The sequence below is a fragment of the Gymnoscopelus microlampas genome, assembly GCF_963454915.1.
Source record: "Gymnoscopelus microlampas genome assembly, chromosome: 17".
Classification (NCBI taxonomy): domain Eukaryota; kingdom Metazoa; phylum Chordata; class Actinopteri; order Myctophiformes; family Myctophidae; genus Gymnoscopelus; species Gymnoscopelus microlampas.
The window spans coordinates 22,719,452-22,738,147 of NC_139954.1; the positions used below are offsets into that span (position 1 = coordinate 22,719,452).

General features: G+C 44.4%; 3 protein-coding genes across 3 annotated transcripts; 2 read left to right on the forward strand and 1 right to left on the reverse strand.

Annotated features, from left to right (window-relative positions):
- Positions 1–969: 969 nt before the first annotated feature.
- Positions 970–10,195, reverse strand: katnal1 (katanin p60 subunit A-like 1). The gene is made up of 11 exons (XM_084084529.1): positions 10,078–10,195; positions 9,364–9,536; positions 9,028–9,191; positions 8,273–8,441; positions 7,461–7,588; positions 7,243–7,348; positions 5,009–5,167; positions 4,732–4,858; positions 4,088–4,222; positions 3,759–3,885; positions 970–2,296 (listed from the first exon to the last, which is right to left on the reverse strand). The coding sequence occupies exons 2-11, from the start codon at positions 9,523–9,525 to the stop codon at positions 2,098–2,100; spliced, it is 1,476 nt and encodes a 491-aa protein (XP_083940655.1). The 5' UTR covers positions 9,526–9,536; positions 10,078–10,195; the 3' UTR covers positions 970–2,097.
- A 2,041-nt stretch (positions 10,196–12,236) lies between these two features.
- Positions 12,237–15,068, forward strand: LOC311064361 (methionine--tRNA ligase, cytoplasmic-like; the record flags this gene model as incomplete). Its single annotated transcript, XM_084084192.1, has 1 exon — positions 12,237–15,068. One exon carries the CDS (start codon positions 12,237–12,239, stop codon positions 15,066–15,068), a length of 2,832 nt encoding a protein of 943 aa, XP_083940318.1.
- A 107-nt stretch (positions 15,069–15,175) lies between these two features.
- Positions 15,176–18,270, forward strand: LOC311064362 (methionine--tRNA ligase, cytoplasmic-like; the record flags this gene model as incomplete). Its single annotated transcript, XM_084084193.1, has 2 exons — positions 15,176–15,186; positions 16,689–18,270. The coding sequence occupies 2 exons, from the start codon at positions 15,176–15,178 to the stop codon at positions 18,268–18,270; spliced, it is 1,593 nt and encodes a 530-aa protein (XP_083940319.1).
- Positions 18,271–18,696: the final 426 nt, after the last annotated feature.

Sequence of the window (18,696 nt, forward strand, 5' to 3'; positions counted from 1 at the left end):
CTGCACTGCTCTAAATCCCTTCTGGCTGGACTCCCAAAGGATTACAACTCAACCAAAAGTTCTGAAGCCCACCTTGTGTTCAAACTCCCTGAACTCTTCTGTCACCCCCCCCCCCTGCACTGCTAACACTGTCTGCAGATGCACTTGTCAAATTCAAGCCCTGTCACTTGCCAACATGACTGCCAGGGGACATCTACCCCTGCCTATAAGATTAATGCATGATCCAGCAAAATACACCACGCTTTGCTGTCACCTTCTAATGCTCACATTTGGGCCATCATCATCCCACCCAGACCTGATTCCCTTGTTGCTTCAGACTTCCCAGTGGTTGAATGACCTTTCCACCACACGCAGGACAACAGTTACACCCCATCATCTGTTGTGTCCATCGGTGTAATGAGGGTGTGTGTAATGCATGCAATGTATCGCATGGGTGAAAATAAAGGTGCTGTGTATAAAGTGTCAAACCAACAAGGTACGGAATAAAATTGGTCATAGACAAAAGATAAGAGACATTTCAAAACAGCCAGAGCATACAGAAAAGCAACCTCTCAGTGTCTAAACGCTATGCAAACTGTTGCGCTCTCCGATGCAGTATTCTAAAAATATTCACAAAGAGCCATGGCGGGACGGATGAATATCTTGACATGGTACAATCTCAATGTGAAGCGTCATACCTTCACCAGATACAGCTGGAGGGAATAGGTTGAAGAGCTAACAGAGATATTGATCATGACATTATACCAATAGTTTCAACCAAGTAATCTCTCGGGTAACACAACTAATATTTACTTGACTATTTCCAATTAAACCATCCAACCTGGTAAATATAATCTCACCAGTTCCAACCCATTACTTGATTGAATATCATTACTGTAAATGCTTGAGAAACTGTGTAACCCATAATGTATCAGTCTGTTCCCACTCCTGCAGGTTCCTTTACCTACAGACAGTATACCAGAGACTGTACCATTCTCACAGATTTATTTCTTTCAAGTATCCCTCATTTCCTTTGAGCAATACTGGCCAAAATGTCATATATTATACAAACTTTTAGTCTGTGTAATATAATATATACATAACATCATTCTTTTTGACAAAATCTTAATTAACTTGTAGAATAAAGTCAAAATCCATGTCTTCTCATAAAAAAAATAATTTGAGGCAGCTGAAAATAAATCGTTTCCAGTATTATTTTGTCAACATCAATAAAACATAATAAAACAGACAAAACAGTGCAAGCTATAAGCATGCATGTTTACACTAACATTCGCAAATCTTCACTTTGTGAAGATTGTATCACTTTATGAAATTGAATAAAACTCATATCATACATAAAAATAAATAAAACAAAAGGAATGAATGAAATTACTAAAAAGACACATGTTAACAGGCTTAGTACAGTAAAATGGCCGTTAGTGCATTGCCAAATGAAATATGATCACTTACTACAGTACCTCGACATTGTGGTTGTGGAAATAAATCACTCATTACTTGATAATCAATTATAGCAAACGGCTGCCTCACAAATACTTTCATATGTGGTAGAACTAGTCATTCCTCTTGAGAAGGTGCTCAATCTCCATAAATCACTCACTCAGCTATGTTAAACACTATGGTGTGTATGAGTATGTGGTGTGTGTGCGTGTGCGTGTGCGTGCGTGTGTATTCCCTGGACTATCTTTTGTTACGCTAGTTCTTAGAGTAAAGGTTCCCATTCCCAACACTAGAGAAACATTACATTCAAGTACAAAGTCTGACCAGTGGCAGAGGTTAGGGTAACACCCTCAAATTGACCCTTTTCCACCTTAGGTCAACAAAGTCAGTCAGCTAACACAGTGATTACATGAACATTCATAAGTGGATTCTCACAGCACACCGATGTGCAGCCACAGTAACGGAATGGGAAGTGGAAGTGGGAGCCAAGTCAATACATTTTTTTGTCACAATTCTCCTTCAAAAAAGGCACTGTCATCCTGATCTCAACTTGATCCCTTGCTCGCCAGCAGTCGTACTCGTACCGCAGTCTACTCCAGTTGGTGAGCACACTCTCCCATTACAAAGTTCTGTCCCCTCTGGGTCTCGCTGTAGCCCTCTCTACACAGATCCAAACTCGGCCATCCAGACCTCATATTTCTCCAGGTCGGCAGCAGAGACAGACTTTGAGATCTTCTTGAGGGTCAGTGTGAAGTCCTCCATGGTTACAGGCATCTGTAGTTCGTCTTTGGACAGGGCTCGGATCTCCTCCGGGCTCAAGCCCTGGATTCGACGACGCATGGCCATCATGGATGCATCTCTGGGTGGCAAAGAGAGGCACCGGGGCATAAACCACAACGTTTGACGCAATATGGGTTACAAATAATCAGCGGCCCACTAGAATGTGAAACTTTGGTATTACCTTATACAACAAGGTTGGACGATATGCCAAAAAAAAGGCCATCGTCGGCCCAGAAACCACAGGTTGACGATATATTTGCGCTAGAAAAGCAATAATGTGACAACAGCTCCCCAGTCCTTTAAGCTTGAGTTATACTTCGCCGTACAGCGGGTCGGGTGTCGAAAATAGCAGATCTACAAGCTCAGAACGCCTTGCGGACGTGGCGCATTGTGAGTTTGTAGATCTGCCATTTTCGGTGCACGACCCAGTACGACGAAGTATACATTCGGCTGTAACATGTGCAGTGTCGGGTTACTATAGTAATGTGACTGCATGCTGTCAAAGAACAAACCGAGATGAGACGACATGACTATATTTCTGCTGCCATGCACCAATCCCACTCTCTCACTGACCAAAACTTGTTTAGACAACGAAGAATCGTAAAACATATTACAAGGACATTCTTAAGCTAAGATCACAGGCTAGGAGAAAAGTGAAGTTGAAGCAGAGTAGCCTACCTCAGTTTGCAGCAACGATGTGGTGAAACACACCCAACCAAGTTCACTTTTTTACAGACAGTCTTTTTTATATTCGGACAAGCCGCTACGGGATAAATCACCTGCTCATCTTTGAACATATAAATCTATATATATATATATACACAGCTATCATCAAACGTACAGAAGCTGATAAACATACAACTAGGAAAGCAAAAGCTATTCCCTCTTTCCTCTGCTCCATTCAGTAGCCTACCTACCGGGGAGGGGACTGTGTTTTGTAGCCTAGACTCGTAGGAAATAAGCGCAACAAGAGTGTGCCTTATAATCATTATTAGAATGGCTCAAATTCTTCGAGGAGGCAGACCATTAGGATACATTTATTTAGCAAAATAAAAAGACAAATATCACCCAAAATAATCGGCCAATAAAAACAACCGACGATTGGACTCATCCAATCGTCGATCGCGATTGCCAACATATTCTGCATATCGTCCAAACTTACCTTATACCCAAGTAGCTATATAGGAAAATGTGTAGGCAATAGCCAGTGTATCTTATATTAAAAGGTGCAGTAAGGGATATTGTTTTGTTAAAATAAAATAAGTGTTAAATAGCACATATTCTAATAGTAATCATTGCTAGAGTGTGTGTTCAGTAACAGGGGTCTCCTTGTCTCTGATTCTCTTTAGTAAAAACATTTCATTTCTTGATATAACTACGTCCTGTGTTTCATAACTGCTGTAAGGCCATGAACAACTGAATTACCCCTGGAGGATCAATAAAGATCTATCTATCTACTATAAATACAACTCAGCTTTTTTTCTCCTGCTCCCCATCTCTCTCACACACACACACACACACACACACACACACACACACACCTGCAGACGTTGGTGATGTCTGCTCCAGAGTAGCCCTCGATCTTCTCCGCTATGAGGGCCAGGTCTACGTCAGCTGCCACGTCCACCTCCCGCAGATTGATCTTCAGTAGTTCTACACGGCCCTCCGCTACACACACACACACACACAAACACAGTCTGTACACTGTTCTCACTGAGACTTCAAGATTCCCCCTGCTGGTTCATTCTTGTACTGCATTATATCATTTGGACGTGATCTAGACACTCATGGGATTAACAAGATGATGCACCTATTCATTTGTGGATTTGATCTCGTCTCTTGTGGTGTCATGTTATGGGTGATAACTCACCTGTGGGTAAAGGGATGTAGATCCTCTTTTCCAGCCGCCGCCGAAGCGCCTCATCGATGTCCCAGGGGAAGTTGGTGGCGGCCAGGACCATCACCATCTTAGATGGGTCATCATTATCCAGCGCTCCCCCAACACCTGGTTACCACACATTAACTTGCATCATTGTTCATATGTCATTAAGTGACATCACCGTGGTAATGTTCCTTTTGCATTTTATGTTTTACAGGTAAGATATTAATGAACATGGCCTGTAAGGAACTATATTCAATGTTTAAATATTTTAAAATTACAAATGGCGGTCAAGGTGCCTTGCTTGAACACTTCTGTATAACTACTGTAAAGTTTTATCTTTTTTTGCAGTGTGTTTTCACTGTGTTCACATGTTGTGTAAAGCTCTGGTAGCAAATGGAATATGCATGATCTAAGTCCAAAGAAAGGACCTTTTAGTCACACCAAGAGTATAATACAAATACTCACACCCAGATGAACGGGGTAGCCAGGTGGGCCTCAGGCCTTCACCTACCATTTCCCCGCCAAATAGCTAATCTGCTTTCATGAATGCATCAAAACCTCCTGTGTGAGTAGTCTGTGAAATCGCCCATAAGCTCAACTATACCATCCCTTCACTTCTCTGACCTACTTACCATCCATCTGAACCAACAGCTCTGATTTCACCCTGCGGCTGGCTTCGTGCTCATCCGACGTTCCTCGTCTGCCACAGATGGAGTCTATCTCGTCTATGAAGATTGTCGTTGGCGCGTAAAACCGAGCCTTGGAAGGAGGAAAAAATTGACATAGGGAATCACATCGATTATTTATAATCACACATCTCTACTGGGAATTGTTCCATTACCACATTGCTACATTATTAATTGTTTGTCACTGTGAGGTGCTGCTGCAACCTGCAGACACATGCCGTACCATCTCAAATAACAGGCGGACCAGCTTTTCAGACTCGCCCCTGTATTTGGAGGTGAGGGTGGAAGAGGACACATTGAAGAAAGTGGTCCCACACTCCGTAGCCACAGCTTTGGCCAGCATGGTCTTCCCAGTCCCTGGAGGGCCAACCATCAACACGCCCTGCGAGGATGGACAGACACAATCAAAATGTTACTAAAGGACACAGAAGACGGTCTCATATCTGTAGTGTATAATAAGTGTATCACTGTAATCTGTATCAGGACCAAAATTGTCTGAACTATGCGTTCTACTTACTGTCCTATTTAAATTCACTCATACATTATAATACATCAGACTTATATGCACTTTTCTGAGTAGTCAAAAGATTCTTTATAGAAAACAAAACAAATCACTGAAATGACCACTCTAGTGGTGGTCAGCTCACCACTGGTGAGACGACAGGGAATTGGAGAGACAACAGACAACAGGGAACTACGGCTCAGAAGACTAAACATTTACAACATTATTACATTAGTATTTTTTTTATATTAACTGTGTCAATCGATGCAAACATTTTGATTAGATGCAATGATGAGAAAATCCTATTCTGAACATGGTGCTTTGCTGCCTTATCCTACAACACCCAGAATTCACTGCAAAGGGTTGGTTCTCCAGCTTTTTTTGGGGAAATTACTCCTTGCAGGAGAATGGCGGTAGTCCACATCACTACATAAATAATTTGTGTTGCTTTCGAACTTCCTGCTCCAGAGAGATAGCGCCGACAGTCTTAGCCCGCTGTATTGATCATTACTCCTACTGATAAAGAGACGGATATAAGGTTAAGTATTCTTTAGAAGATAAGGTTGGAATACTTCTTTAAGTATTGTGTCTTGTGAACCGGAATGTATATTGTGTGTAGGATACTGGTTATACTTTGTACTCTGCCTGATATGTTTATGTTAATGTTTTCTATTCAAAATTGTGTTAAGATGAAGACACAATTTTCACCTGTACTGAAACGAGTACCATCAGTCTAGCTGAAAGGTGGCCCTAGTGATCTTACATACATTTCATGTATTCCAAATACACAGCCATAGATCGGTCCTATCCGCGCCCGGTTAGCAGACTGATCTCTGTGGCATTAAAGTGCTCCACATGTGTACTCTACTCAAAGAATAATTAATTCCTAAGACTTGGAGTCAGATATTGTCCTCTATTTTCATATCCATTTGAAAGTTCTGGCAGAAAACGTCTGTTTAATAAAATATCTAAATTTTTCCACGAGCTTCCCACGAACAACATTCTTTCTGGGCAAAACTTCCTTTGGGAAGCACAAATGTACGTACACAATTGGCAGGTGGTGTGATTAATTACCCCACACCAATCGTAACGCACCTGTCAATTGTGCGCCCCATACGTTTGTGCTTCCCAAACATCGACTGTGCCCAAAGGAAGTTTTCAAATGTTCAGTCCGGCCTCGTCGCTGACAGAGAATGTTGTCTGTGTGAATCCGTGGAAAAGTGGAGATATTTTACTAAACACACGTTTCCTGACAGAACTTCCAAATGGATAGGGAACTAGAGGACAATATCTGACTCAAAGTCTTAGGAATTCATTATTGGGTGAGTACACATGCTGCGTAGAGCACTTTTATGCCACGGAGATCAGTCTGCTAAACAGGCTATGACTGAATTTGGAATACATGAAATGTATGTAAGATCACAGACATTCTAGGGCTAGCTGAAAGGCAACAAAAGTGAACTGAATTTCATTTACATGAATTTTAATAATTCTACATTTGATTGTGCTTTTTGGCTTTTTTTCTCCCCGTTTAGGTTACACTTGCAAAAGAGAGCTGGCTTTCAGAGAGTTCACCCCAATAAAGGTTTTGAATCGATTTGAATTGAATTATGAATTGAATTATGCACACAAGCTTTTCACAAATGAAAACCACTGTGCATCTTAAAACCCAATGAAGTATTGACACTTAAATGATGGCCTGAGGGAATCTGCCCTCAAATGATTCGCTATGCAGGCTGGTACTGAAAGAAAGTCCCTGATTGGCCAGTCAACACGAGTCATGGTGACATTGAGAGGCAGGGCATAGCATAACTGAAATGCCTCTATAATTATAGAGGTTGATGACGTACACAAACACACACACACACACACACACACACACACACTTTTTGAGATTAAGAATTTCCACAATATTGTTCTTCACACAGTGTATGTGCAAGCATATTTGTGTGTACCTTCCAGGGACGACGAATGCCCTTGAAGAAATCAGGCATCCACATAGGCAACACCACTGCTTCCCTCAGCAGTTTCTTAGCATCCTCCAGATCAGCAATGTCATCCCTGCAATATAAACACAATCAGCAATGTTAAGAAAAACAACCACCCTCTAGGATCAACATAATGCAGATGTAGGTCGGACAGTGTGTAGCATGTGTGTGTTTTGCTAACATACCAGTGTATGTTAGGGTTGCGAGACACAATATCTCGTTCCAGTGCGTCCACCAGGTCACTTTCATATCCTGTACCATCAAACTTCTTTATCTCTCCATCCCCTGTTCCATCTCCATTCCCTTTCTTTCCCTGAGTAATGACACAGGGAATTAAATGAACAAATAAATGTTAAACTGAACAGTTACATTACAAAGTTATGACATCGATTCTGTGCCTTTAACAGAACAGAACTGACTGTCTAGATTATAATACTTCTTTCAAAATGATATGACCAAAGCATTCCAAAGTTATGACATCTATTCTGTGCCTTTAACAGAACAGAACTGACTGTCTAGATTATGATACTACTTTCTTAATGATATGACCAATGAATCCAACAACCCATCAAAAGACATAACCATTAAGCTTGTTTCATATTAACGGTTCAAGTTATTGCTGATGACGTTATTTCAGATTTGACAAGAGGTTTTGACGGCAGTCACAGATTTGGTCTTTGACCAATACAAATAGGATATTGTCATAGATTTAAATGGCCAATACCAGTCCAGAACACAAGAATCTGTAGACAACAGAAAAGTATTATACAGTATATATTTTTGTTGTTTCTGGCCTCAGTGCCAAATTGCACTGATATATATTTTTTTAAATATTTTTTATCCCACGATATCACACAGATTAGGCCCTTTCGCCAACCCCACCTAGGGTATGGGTGCTGATGACGCGGAGGAGAAGACACTCCCCAGCGCCCACAGCGTCCCCGGTGGGAATCGAACCCAGGTCCTTCTAGCTGTTGGCGCTGTTGTAATGACTGACCTTGTCATCTTTGGCCTTGGTGCCACGGGCATCCCTGGGTGCTGGCCGGTCTGTCTTAGGGTTTGTCTGTCCCCGACCTCCTGGCACAGCTCCTCTGTGCTGCAGACCAGGAGAATCCTTCCTCTGTTGTTTCATGCCACTGTTTGGACGCTTCACTGATGCAGGATTTCTGCATTCATGCACGCACACGCACACGCACACGCACACACACACACACACACACACACACACACACACACACACACACACACACACACGTTAGGAAAACATGCCTCCGAACAGAAACTACAGACACTTTGTAAAGAATCTAGAGCTTGCTGAGTGTGGCAGTCATGGTGCACCTCCTTGCCCTTATTTGCAATGACGTAATCGACAATTGAACCTGCTCTGCCAGTTCTCTGTGGAACCTTGATATGGCTATAAGTCACATTGCACTCCTAAGGTGACATAGCCAATGCTACCTTTCATTAGTCCTGCTCAGTATTTTGTGAGTATTGTCTTGTTCCATCGAGCCACTGTGTAGTGTCAGTTACCATAGCCAGGGGGTGGATCTACCAAAACAGGAACTTAAGTCAGTGCCTTGATGTCTTCAGTTATCTAGTCTAGTGATCCCTGAGCAAGAACCTGAAATTAATCTAAGAATGTAAGGTTTTAAATGGTTTGGTGGGGTTGGAGGCAGACCAATCAGAACCACTCAATGTACAAGAAAGACATGGAGATCCACACACAGTCAAATGAACCCTACATAAATGCACCTATGCTCTGCAGGGATGGGTGGAGGCCACACATCTGGGTCCTGCAGTCTCTCTGGCTCAGGCTGAGGAGCATAGAAGTCCACTGGCTTGTCTGACTTAAAGCTTTCTAGGGTTGCTACGATGCCTTTTACCTGCTCATACTCCTCCGCCAGCTCCTGCCTCATCTGCAGACAAGCAGAAAGAGGGTCTTATTGCATGCCACAAAATGGAGTTTTACACACTAGTAGTAATCTTAACATGATATGAACCAGTGTGCAGTGAGTATATCATATACATTTCAGAAACGCTAGATTAAGAGCTGCAGACATGTCATATGGTTCTGGGATGTTGCCTCACCTGTTGCCATTTGACTTTAAGGGCAGGGTCTCTGAGAGACTGACAGTGCTTGTGAATCTGTTGAATGACACCCTGGTAGTACACCATGGAAGAATCATAGTTCCCCAGCAAAGCATATTCACGACCCTTCTTTGCGTTGTCACTTATCTCTGCCAAATTCATACTGGAGCTAGCTGTTGGAGTGAAGGGATGGACAGACATGGCTGAGTTTATAGCTAAATTAACATTTGCATTACATTCTAATAGAAAAAAACAATTGTTAGCGTAAGCAGCCTCACTTGATGGTTATATCTCTGGAGCTCAACTTCCATTGAGAATGTCAGTTTCTTCTGTGTATTCTTCTATTATTCAGAGAATGTAATTTATGTAAGTAACTATAGCAGCAAAACGGATGGGATTACTTCTAAAATCGGAACTGCTTTATCGCAGACAGTCCAGCTTGATTGAATCACCCCACTTCCCCATCAGTATATCCTTTCAAATTGAACGTTGGTCGTCGTTACACCCTGTCTCGTTAGCTTAGCTAATGGTAGCTAGGCTAGGCCACAGACAGACAACAAAACGAATTGCATGGCAACACACAACAACAACCCTAACGTTAATCCTGTCCGTTTCTCACATTATTACAAAACGCTAAATAAAGCGAACGTCTGACAACTGAAAAACACATCCTCTCTAATAATCCTGAATAGCAAATACACATACAATACCAACCTGCTACATGTAGAGCACTTGTATTGATTTGATCTGCGGTCTGATATGAGAGCCAGTGTTACCATGGCCGCGAGGGACGCCGTGTGGAGAATGACGAATGGCATGGAAGTTCTTTCATGCTGCATTTGTGTGACTACCAGAAGCTGGGAAATATCAGCTTCAAACAAGATGTTATCATTCATGTACTGATCTATGGTTAACTTACAGAGATGAATGGTTTACTTTTGATTGGAAATTTCACGATCAACTAGACTTTCTAGTTGCTAGATTAAGAGCTGTAGACATGCCATATCATATGATTCTGGGATGTTCCCTCCTCACCTGTTGCCATTTGAGGGTAGGGTCTCTGAGAGACTGACAGACTAGTGCTTGTGAATTTGTTGAATGAAAAGGGCTAGAAAGGGGGCTCCGCGGAGCGCAGGTCTTCGCCAGGCTGGGTGGCCTTGGCCTATACCCACGGCTGGGTCAGTTTTCGCCCACCCATTAATATAGGATAGCATTAGCAATGTTGTGGCATGATGTGAAGCAGTCAAGCAGAGTGCTGTTGCCTTGCACAGCTGTAGGCTTAACCATGACAAAGCATGACCTCAAGTGTTTTATTGCTTTTATATAAAGCTGCAATGCGGAATGTATTTTATTGAATAAAATCAAAATGTTCCCAATAAATGTCAATACATTACAATATAACTTGTACATCTAGGCTATTCCCGGCATGTGTGCACTCATTTGGATACTCTCCAAATGATCCAGAATGCCGCAGCAGGCTTGGTCTTCAACCAGCCAAAATGTTCACATGTCTCCCCCCTTCTCCGCTCCCTCCATTGGCTCCCAGTTACTGACCGCAAAGAGTACAAAACACTGATGTTGGCCTACAAGGTAACCAAATGTATGGCACCCCCATATCTTCAAAGCCTGATCCAACCCTACAACCCCCCTCCCCCCCGCCGCTCTCTCAGATCAGCTACCACAGGGAAGCTGTCAGACAGTCAGAACCTTCACTAAAACATCCGGGACAACACTCCATACGTCCCAGACTCTTCTCCCTTCTGGCTCCCAAACTGTGGAATGAACTCCCCATTGCAATTAGAACTGCAGACTCACTCCCAATCTTCTGCCGTAATCTGAAGACTCACCTCTGCAGACTCCATCTCAGCCCGTAGCACTTGCCACAGCACTTGCCCTAGCCTTGACGACCTTGCATGCTTATGCAAAGGCTAAAATGTAATTACAAACTTAGATAGCATGTTATGTAGACAGATGCCAGGTCATTGTTGACCTGGCATCCTATAGTGTGTATAGTTTCAATGTACAGGCTGATGATAGATTATTGGTTTACTTATGTATTAGTTTGTAATTAGATTCTTGGTTTACTTATGTATTAGTTTATTATTAGATTACTATTTCTATGCATTTGATGTATTACCTTGTGTTGTCCTTGCTTAATGTAAATCGCTCTGGATTAAGAGTGTCTGCTAAATGCATAAATTGTAAATTGTAGGCTACAGGGGTTAGAGGTGGTCTCCTTACTCTTCCATTGAGAAATGTAGACCCTGGTGTTGGGTAGGACACTGATTGACAAGTGGTCTTGCTATTGCTTGAAGCTCATAAGCACAATAGCTCCCCTGTAGCCAAGCGGGGCTTCATGTGGATCTCAGACTTCTCTAAGACTACGTCATAGATACTCCTATGACGTATTACGCCATATTTGGGCAAGTTTTCAGCCTGATCCGACCGCCATTGACTTCCATTACAAAAGTTAAATATTTAAAAAATATACACTGTGTGGCAAAGTACTTTCTTGGCTAGTAGGCCAACGTTTTTTGGCGCTGATCGGTCCAGCATAAAAATAAGACCTATGGGTTAGTACTTAGTAGGCTAGTGTTCATGGCGTTAAAATTTCAGCCCTCCGCATTGAGAAATATTCCCCATTGTTTACCGTTGCCATAGGTAACTAAACGCCAGCTGAGCAGGTTGCACATGTCACAACTTGCCCTTTGGGATGCCCCTTTACGGTGCTGATAAATATGGCCTTTAAAAGGCAAAGCACAATCACAATATCTAGCATTTACGGGTAAGGTTATTCGTTTTTACTTTAGTAATTTAAAATTATACAAGCTTTTAAATCACTCTCCAAACCAGTTAAATATAGCAAAATACCAATGGAACTCTTTGTAAGTGAAGGCAATCCACATTGCCTGAAGGCGCTAGCTGCACTACATCTGACTGGAGTCCAATGTGATGTTCAATATGTCAACCCCGACAAGAGAGTAGTACCCTTCCTCAGTGGTCCAGCTCTGCCAGCCATGCTTCTGCCCAGTGGATCATGGCTCTTCAGTTCAAATGCCATTTGCCAGTACATATTTGATATGAGCGGACAGCAATCCAATGACCTCTGCAATCAATGGCTTGAATGGGAAGCCTCCAAGCTTCAACCGACGCTGATGGAGGCCCTCCACACGGCTGTGCTGCAAGGAAAAGGAAAAGTTACAGAGGCATCCAAGTGCCTCCAGGGACTCCTCAACTATCTGGACCAAAGCCTGAGCAAGATGACTACTCCATATTTAACTGCAGAAGCTGTTTCAGTCACTGATATTGTTCTGTGGGCATCGTTGCATCCTGTTCTGTGTGACTCCTCTGTCCGAATAACAGGTGCACACAAGTCAGTGCAGGCCTGGTTTGACCGTGTGGCTGGTTTGCAGGCCTGCCAGACTGCATCTCATAAGATACTGCAGGGAAGGGGCCTTGAGGCCCAGTGCAGAGACACCCAGCAGCCACAAAGCAGCAGCAGCACCACTGAGGGTACGGAAGGGGAATGTCATATCTCAGAGGAGGAGATGGAGTCAGCTGCCCTAACATGGAGTAAACAACTGAACAACTGCACATTGACCACAGAGAGACAACACCCCATTCTGCCTCAGGAGGGTAAACGTAACATCCTGGTGACCAGTGCTTTGCCTTATGTCAACAACGTCCCTCATCTGGGCAACATCATTGGCTGTGTTCTCAGTGCTGATGTCTTTGCCAGGTTTGGTCGTCTGCGAGGCTGGAACCTGCTGTTTGTGTGTGGTACAGACGAGTACGGCACAGCCACTGAAAACAAGGCCAGAGAGGAGAACTTGACACCCCAGCAGATCTGTGACAAGTACCATGCCGTCCACTCCAGCATCTACAAGTGGTTCCAGATCGACTTTGACTTTTTCGGCCGAACCACCACGGAGCAGCACACAAAAATTGCTCATAACATTTTCTGGCGGCTCTACGAGAGAGGTTTCCTTGTGGAGGACACAGTAGAACAGCTACACTGTGAAAAATGCCAGAGTTTCCTAGCCGATCGCTTTGTGGAGGGTGTCTGTCCTCACTGTAGCTACCCAGAGGCCCGTGGGGACCAGTGCGACAAGTGTGGTCGGCTCATCAATGCTGTAGAGCTCAGGGATCCCCAGTGTAAAGTATGCCGGCAGACGCCTGTCATCCGTTCCTCAAAACACCTGTTTCTCGACCTACCCAAGTTGGAGAACCAGTTGGAGGAGTCGCTGCCACTGGACAAGTTGGCCAGTACAGGAGACTGGACAGCCAATGCCATACAGATCACCCGATCCTGGCTGAGGGATGGACTCAAACCACGCTGTATCACCAGGGACCTGAAGTGGGGAACACCAGTACCTCACCCTGACTTTGCAGAGAAGGTGTTCTATGTGTGGTTTGATGCCCCTATTGGCTACCTGTCTATCACAGCCAATTACACAGACCAATGGGAGAAGTGGTGGAAGAATCCTCAGCAAGTGGAGCTGTACAACTTCATGGCCAAAGACAACGTGCCGTTTCACAGCGTGGTGTTCCCATGCTCCCTGCTGGGAGCTCAAGACAACTATACTCTGGTCAACCACCTCATTGCCACTGAGTATCTGAACTATGAAGACACCAAGTTCTCCAAGAGCCGTGGCGTGGGTGTGTTTGGGGACATGGCGAAAGACACCGGCATCTCCTCGGACATTTGGCGATTCTACCTGCTGTACCTGCGTCCTGAGGGCCAGGATTCAGCCTTTGACTGGACTGACATGGCTCTGAAACACAACTCTGAGCTTCTTAATAATCTGGGAAACTTCATTAACAGATCAGGGATGTTTGTCAGTAAATTCTTTGAGGGCTGTGTACCCGTTATGGACCTGCAGCAGGAGGACAGGAAGCTGCTGGCCCAGGTGGGTAGGGAGCTGCACCAGTACATCAAGCTCATGGACAAAGTCAAAATTCGTGATGCTTTGAAAAACATCCTTAACATCTCTCGCCTTGGCAACCAGTACATCCAGGTCAACCAGCCCTGGAAGAAGATCAAAGGAGCAGACACAGATAGGAAACGTGCAGGTACAGTGACGGGTGTGTCTGTGAATGTTGCATGCTTGCTGTCCGTGATGCTGTTACCATACATGCCAACAGTCAGCCAAAACATTAGTGACCAGTTCAATGTCCCTCAGTCTTGCATCGCCACCATTATGCAAGGTACAGGCAGCTTTGTATGTACCCTGGCGGCTAACCACCGCATTGGCACTGTCAGTCCTTTGTTCCAGAAACTAGAGGCAGACCAGATTGAGGCTTTGAAGGAGAGATTTGGTGGACAGCAAATGAAGACTCAGAACATCACTAAGGTGAAGCCTACAGCTGCACCATCCCCGGTCGCTGCTGCCATGGTAGAGGCAGTGAATGGCGCCGACCAAGGGAGAGACACTTCGAACAAGGATGAGGCGAAGCCTACTGCTGCAACGTCCCCGGTCACTGCTGCCGTGGTAGCACTGGTGAGTGGCTCCGACCCAGCAAGAGCCACTCAGAACACAGCTGAGGCCAAGCCTACTGCTGCACCGTCCCCGGTCACTGCTGCCGTGGTAGCACTGGTGAACGGCACCGTCCCAGGGAGAGACGCTCCGATGATAAAGAAAAAAAGACAACAAAATAAAAAGAAAGTTGGTGGTGCCACATCAAAAGAGAAGTTACACAAATAAGGTATTGCATATCACATAGGTTACCAGATACTGTCCAATGACACAGATGAACCGTTAGACCATCACTCACTCACCTTAGTTAGACAGGTGACCAGATTTTCGGAAAGATGCCTTCTCTGTTTGACAAAAAAAATCGTATTATCTCCAAATTAAATGTAATTCCTATTTCATTCAACCACAGCAATCGTTGGAGACTTTTAAGATTTCCAAAACTGTAGTAGGGTTCTAAATGGCCTAAGCTTCATACACACCCCCACCCCACATCCCCCGGCTTCACCACACCGAAGAGAAGGACAGGGGAAAGTCACTCTTGATAGCTTTAGCAGAAAAGTCAGGTGACACCAAAAGGCTTGCAGCTTATGAGATTGGACGAATTGGTGAGACAGATGTCCCCAGATCTTCTGAGCATTCCCCACAGAGTAACATCTTCGAATATTTTATGCAATTAAGTAGAGGAGAAATGTAGTCTGTGTACAGTGTCTCACATTTAATGAGCTACTGTGGATATTGTTTACAAAATGTTGTTTTGTCGCGCAAATAACACATGGATGCAATGCATTGTGAGCTTGTAGATCAACAATTTTATTTTGCAGATTTTTACTAAAACTTTTTAATATTTCTCCTACAGATTTTGTCCAAACATCTCGCTAATCGGTACACAGTCTCTATGTCTATAGTCATTTGATCAAGATGGATCTGTCCAATTTTCACATTCCATCCTGATTAGCTAAGATTGTCTTCCAATGTTTGAAGGAGTGGTCCGTTCCCACTAGGCCGAGGAAGAAATGCCACCCTCCATTTTTCTAATCAGCCTCATGGCCTATACCAGGCTGATTCGCAATTTTACCTATAACTGGACCGGTGACGTGAGACTTTGCACGCACGGCACACTCCCTAGAGGCCAAGGAAAAACCTCTGCCCTGCATTTTTCACAGTGGCCTTTTATAGCGCCACCAGGAGGCAGATTTTTTAAAACACATGTTTTGATATTACTCCTGCAGATTTTGTCCAAACATCACGCAAATCAGTTCACACTATCTCTATAGTCGTGATCAAGACGGATCTGTCCGATTTTTCAGATTCCATCTTGATTGGCTAAGATTGGTATCTAATCTTATAAATGTTGGCTCGTTTTGAACAAAATGCGTCAAATCATGAGCGCAGTGTCCGATTGTCGTGAAACTTTGCACGTACATTCCCACTAAGCCAAGGAAGAAATGCCACCCTTTTCACATTGGCCTATTATAGCGCCACCAGCAGGCTGATTTTTGCTAAACTTTTTTTAATATTACAAATTTTGTCCAAACATCAAATCGGTACACATTATCTCTATAGTCATGTGATCAAGACGGCTAAGATTGGCAGGAGTGGTTCCCTTTTGAACAAAATGCCTCAAATCATGGGGCGCAGGGTCCGATTGCCGTGAAAGGCTGAGGAAGAAATGACACTCTTTTCACATTGGCCTATTTTTTAGTCCATCGTGATTGGCTAAGATTGGCATCTCCCACAAATCAACATATTGTGTCATATTGTGTACAATAACTTAAACAACATTAATCCCTCAACTTCTACAGATTCAACTCACCTCTAATGACTGAATTCTGAACATTGCTGGGCAAGAATAACCTACCTGACCTGGCGGGATCCCCAGTGTAAAGTATGCCGGCAGACGCCTGTCATCCGTTCCTCAAAACACCTGTTTCTCGACCTACCCAAGTTGGAGAACCAGTTGGAGGAGTCGCTGCCACTGGACAAGTTGGCCAGTACAGGAGACTGGACAGCCAATGCCATACAGATCACCCGATCCTGGCTGAGGGATGGACTCAAACCACGCTGTATCACCAGGGACCTGAAGTGGGGAACACCAGTACCTCACCCTGACTTTGCAGAGAAGGTGTTCTATGTGTGGTTTGATGCCCCTATTGGCTACCTGTCTATCACAGCCAATTACACAGACCAATGGGAGAAGTGGTGGAAGAATCCTCAGCAAGTGGAGCTGTACAACTTCATGGCCAAAGACAACGTGCCGTTTCACAGCGTGGTGTTCCCATGCTCCCTGCTGGGAGCTCAAGACAACTATACTCTGGTCAACCACCTCATTGCCACTGAGTATCTGAACTATGAAGACACCAAGTTCTCCAAGAGCCGTGGCGTGGGTGTGTTTGGGGACATGGCGAAAGACACCGGCATCTCCTCGGACATTTGGCGATTCTACCTGCTGTACCTGCGTCCTGAGGGCCAGGATTCAGCCTTTGACTGGACTGACATGGCTCTGAAACACAACTCTGAGCTTCTTAATAATCTGGGAAACTTCATTAACAGATCAGGGATGTTTGTCAGTAAATTCTTTGAGGGCTGTGTACCCGTTATGGACCTGCAGCAGGAGGACAGGAAGCTGCTGGCCCAGGTGGGTAGGGAGCTGCACCAGTACATCAAGCTCATGGACAAAGTCAAAATTCGTGATGCTTTGAAAAACATCCTTAACATCTCTCGCCTTGGCAACCAGTACATCCAGGTCAACCAGCCCTGGAAGAAGATCAAAGGAGCAGACACAGATAGGAAACGTGCAGGTACAGTGACGGGTGTGTCTGTGAATGTTGCATGCTTGCTGTCCGTGATGCTGTTACCATACATGCCAACAGTCAGCCAAAACATTAGTGACCAGTTCAATGTCCCTCAGTCTTGCATCGCCACCATTATGCAAGGTACAGGCAGCTTTGTATGTACCCTGGCGGCTAACCACCGCATTGGCACTGTCAGTCCTTTGTTCCAGAAACTAGAGGCAGACCAGATTGAGGCTTTGAAGGAGAGATTTGGTGGACAGCAAATGAAGACTCAGAACATCACTAAGGTGAAGCCTACAGCTGCACCATCCCCGGTCGCTGCTGCCATGGTAGAGGCAGTGAATGGCGCCGACCAAGGGAGAGACACTTCGAACAAGGATGAGGCGAAGCCTACTGCTGCAACGTCCCCGGTCACTGCTGCCGTGGTAGCACTGGTGAGTGGCTCCGACCCAGCAAGAGCCACTCAGAACACAGCTGAGGCCAAGCCTACTGCTGCACCGTCCCCGGTCACTGCTGCCGTGGTAGCACTGGTGAACGGCACCGTCCCAGGGAGAGACGCTCCGATGATAAAGAAAAAAAGACAACAAAATAAAAAGAAAGTTGGTGGTGCCACATCAAAAGAGAAGTTACACAAATAAGGTATTGCATATCACATAGGTTACCAGATACTGTCCAATGACACAGATGAACCGTTAGACCATCACTCACTCACCTTAGTTAGACAGGTGACCAGATTTTCGGAAAGATGCCTTCTCTGTTTGACAAAAAAAATCGTATTATCTCCAAATTAAATGTAATTCCTATTTCATTCAACCACAGCAATCGTTGGAGACTTTTAAGATTTCCAAAACTGTAGTAGGGTTCTAAATGGCCTAAGCTTCATACACACCCCCACCCCACATCCCCCGGCTTCACCACACCGAAGAGAAGGACAGGGGAAAGTCACTCTTGATAGCTTTAGCAGAAAAGTCAGGTGACACCAAAAGGCTTGCAGCTTATGAGATTGGACGAATTGGTGAGACAGATGTCCCCAGATCTTCTGAGCATTCCCCACAGAGTAACAT

Bases quoted from the DNA above. Each gene is read 5' to 3' on its own strand.
- katnal1 (XM_084084529.1), bottom strand. From the start codon at position 9,525: ATGAATTTGGCAGAGATAAGTGACAACGCAAAGAAGGGTCGTGAATAT. The intron at 7,589-8,272 runs GTCAGTCATTAC...GTCATTACTCAG, and splicing joins CCAAGGCCAAAGATGACAAG to GGAAAGAAAGGGAATGGAGA. The intron at 5,168-7,242 runs GTACACACAAAT...CCATCCTCGCAG, and splicing joins GCATTCGTCGTCCCTGGAAG to GGCGTGTTGATGGTTGGCCC.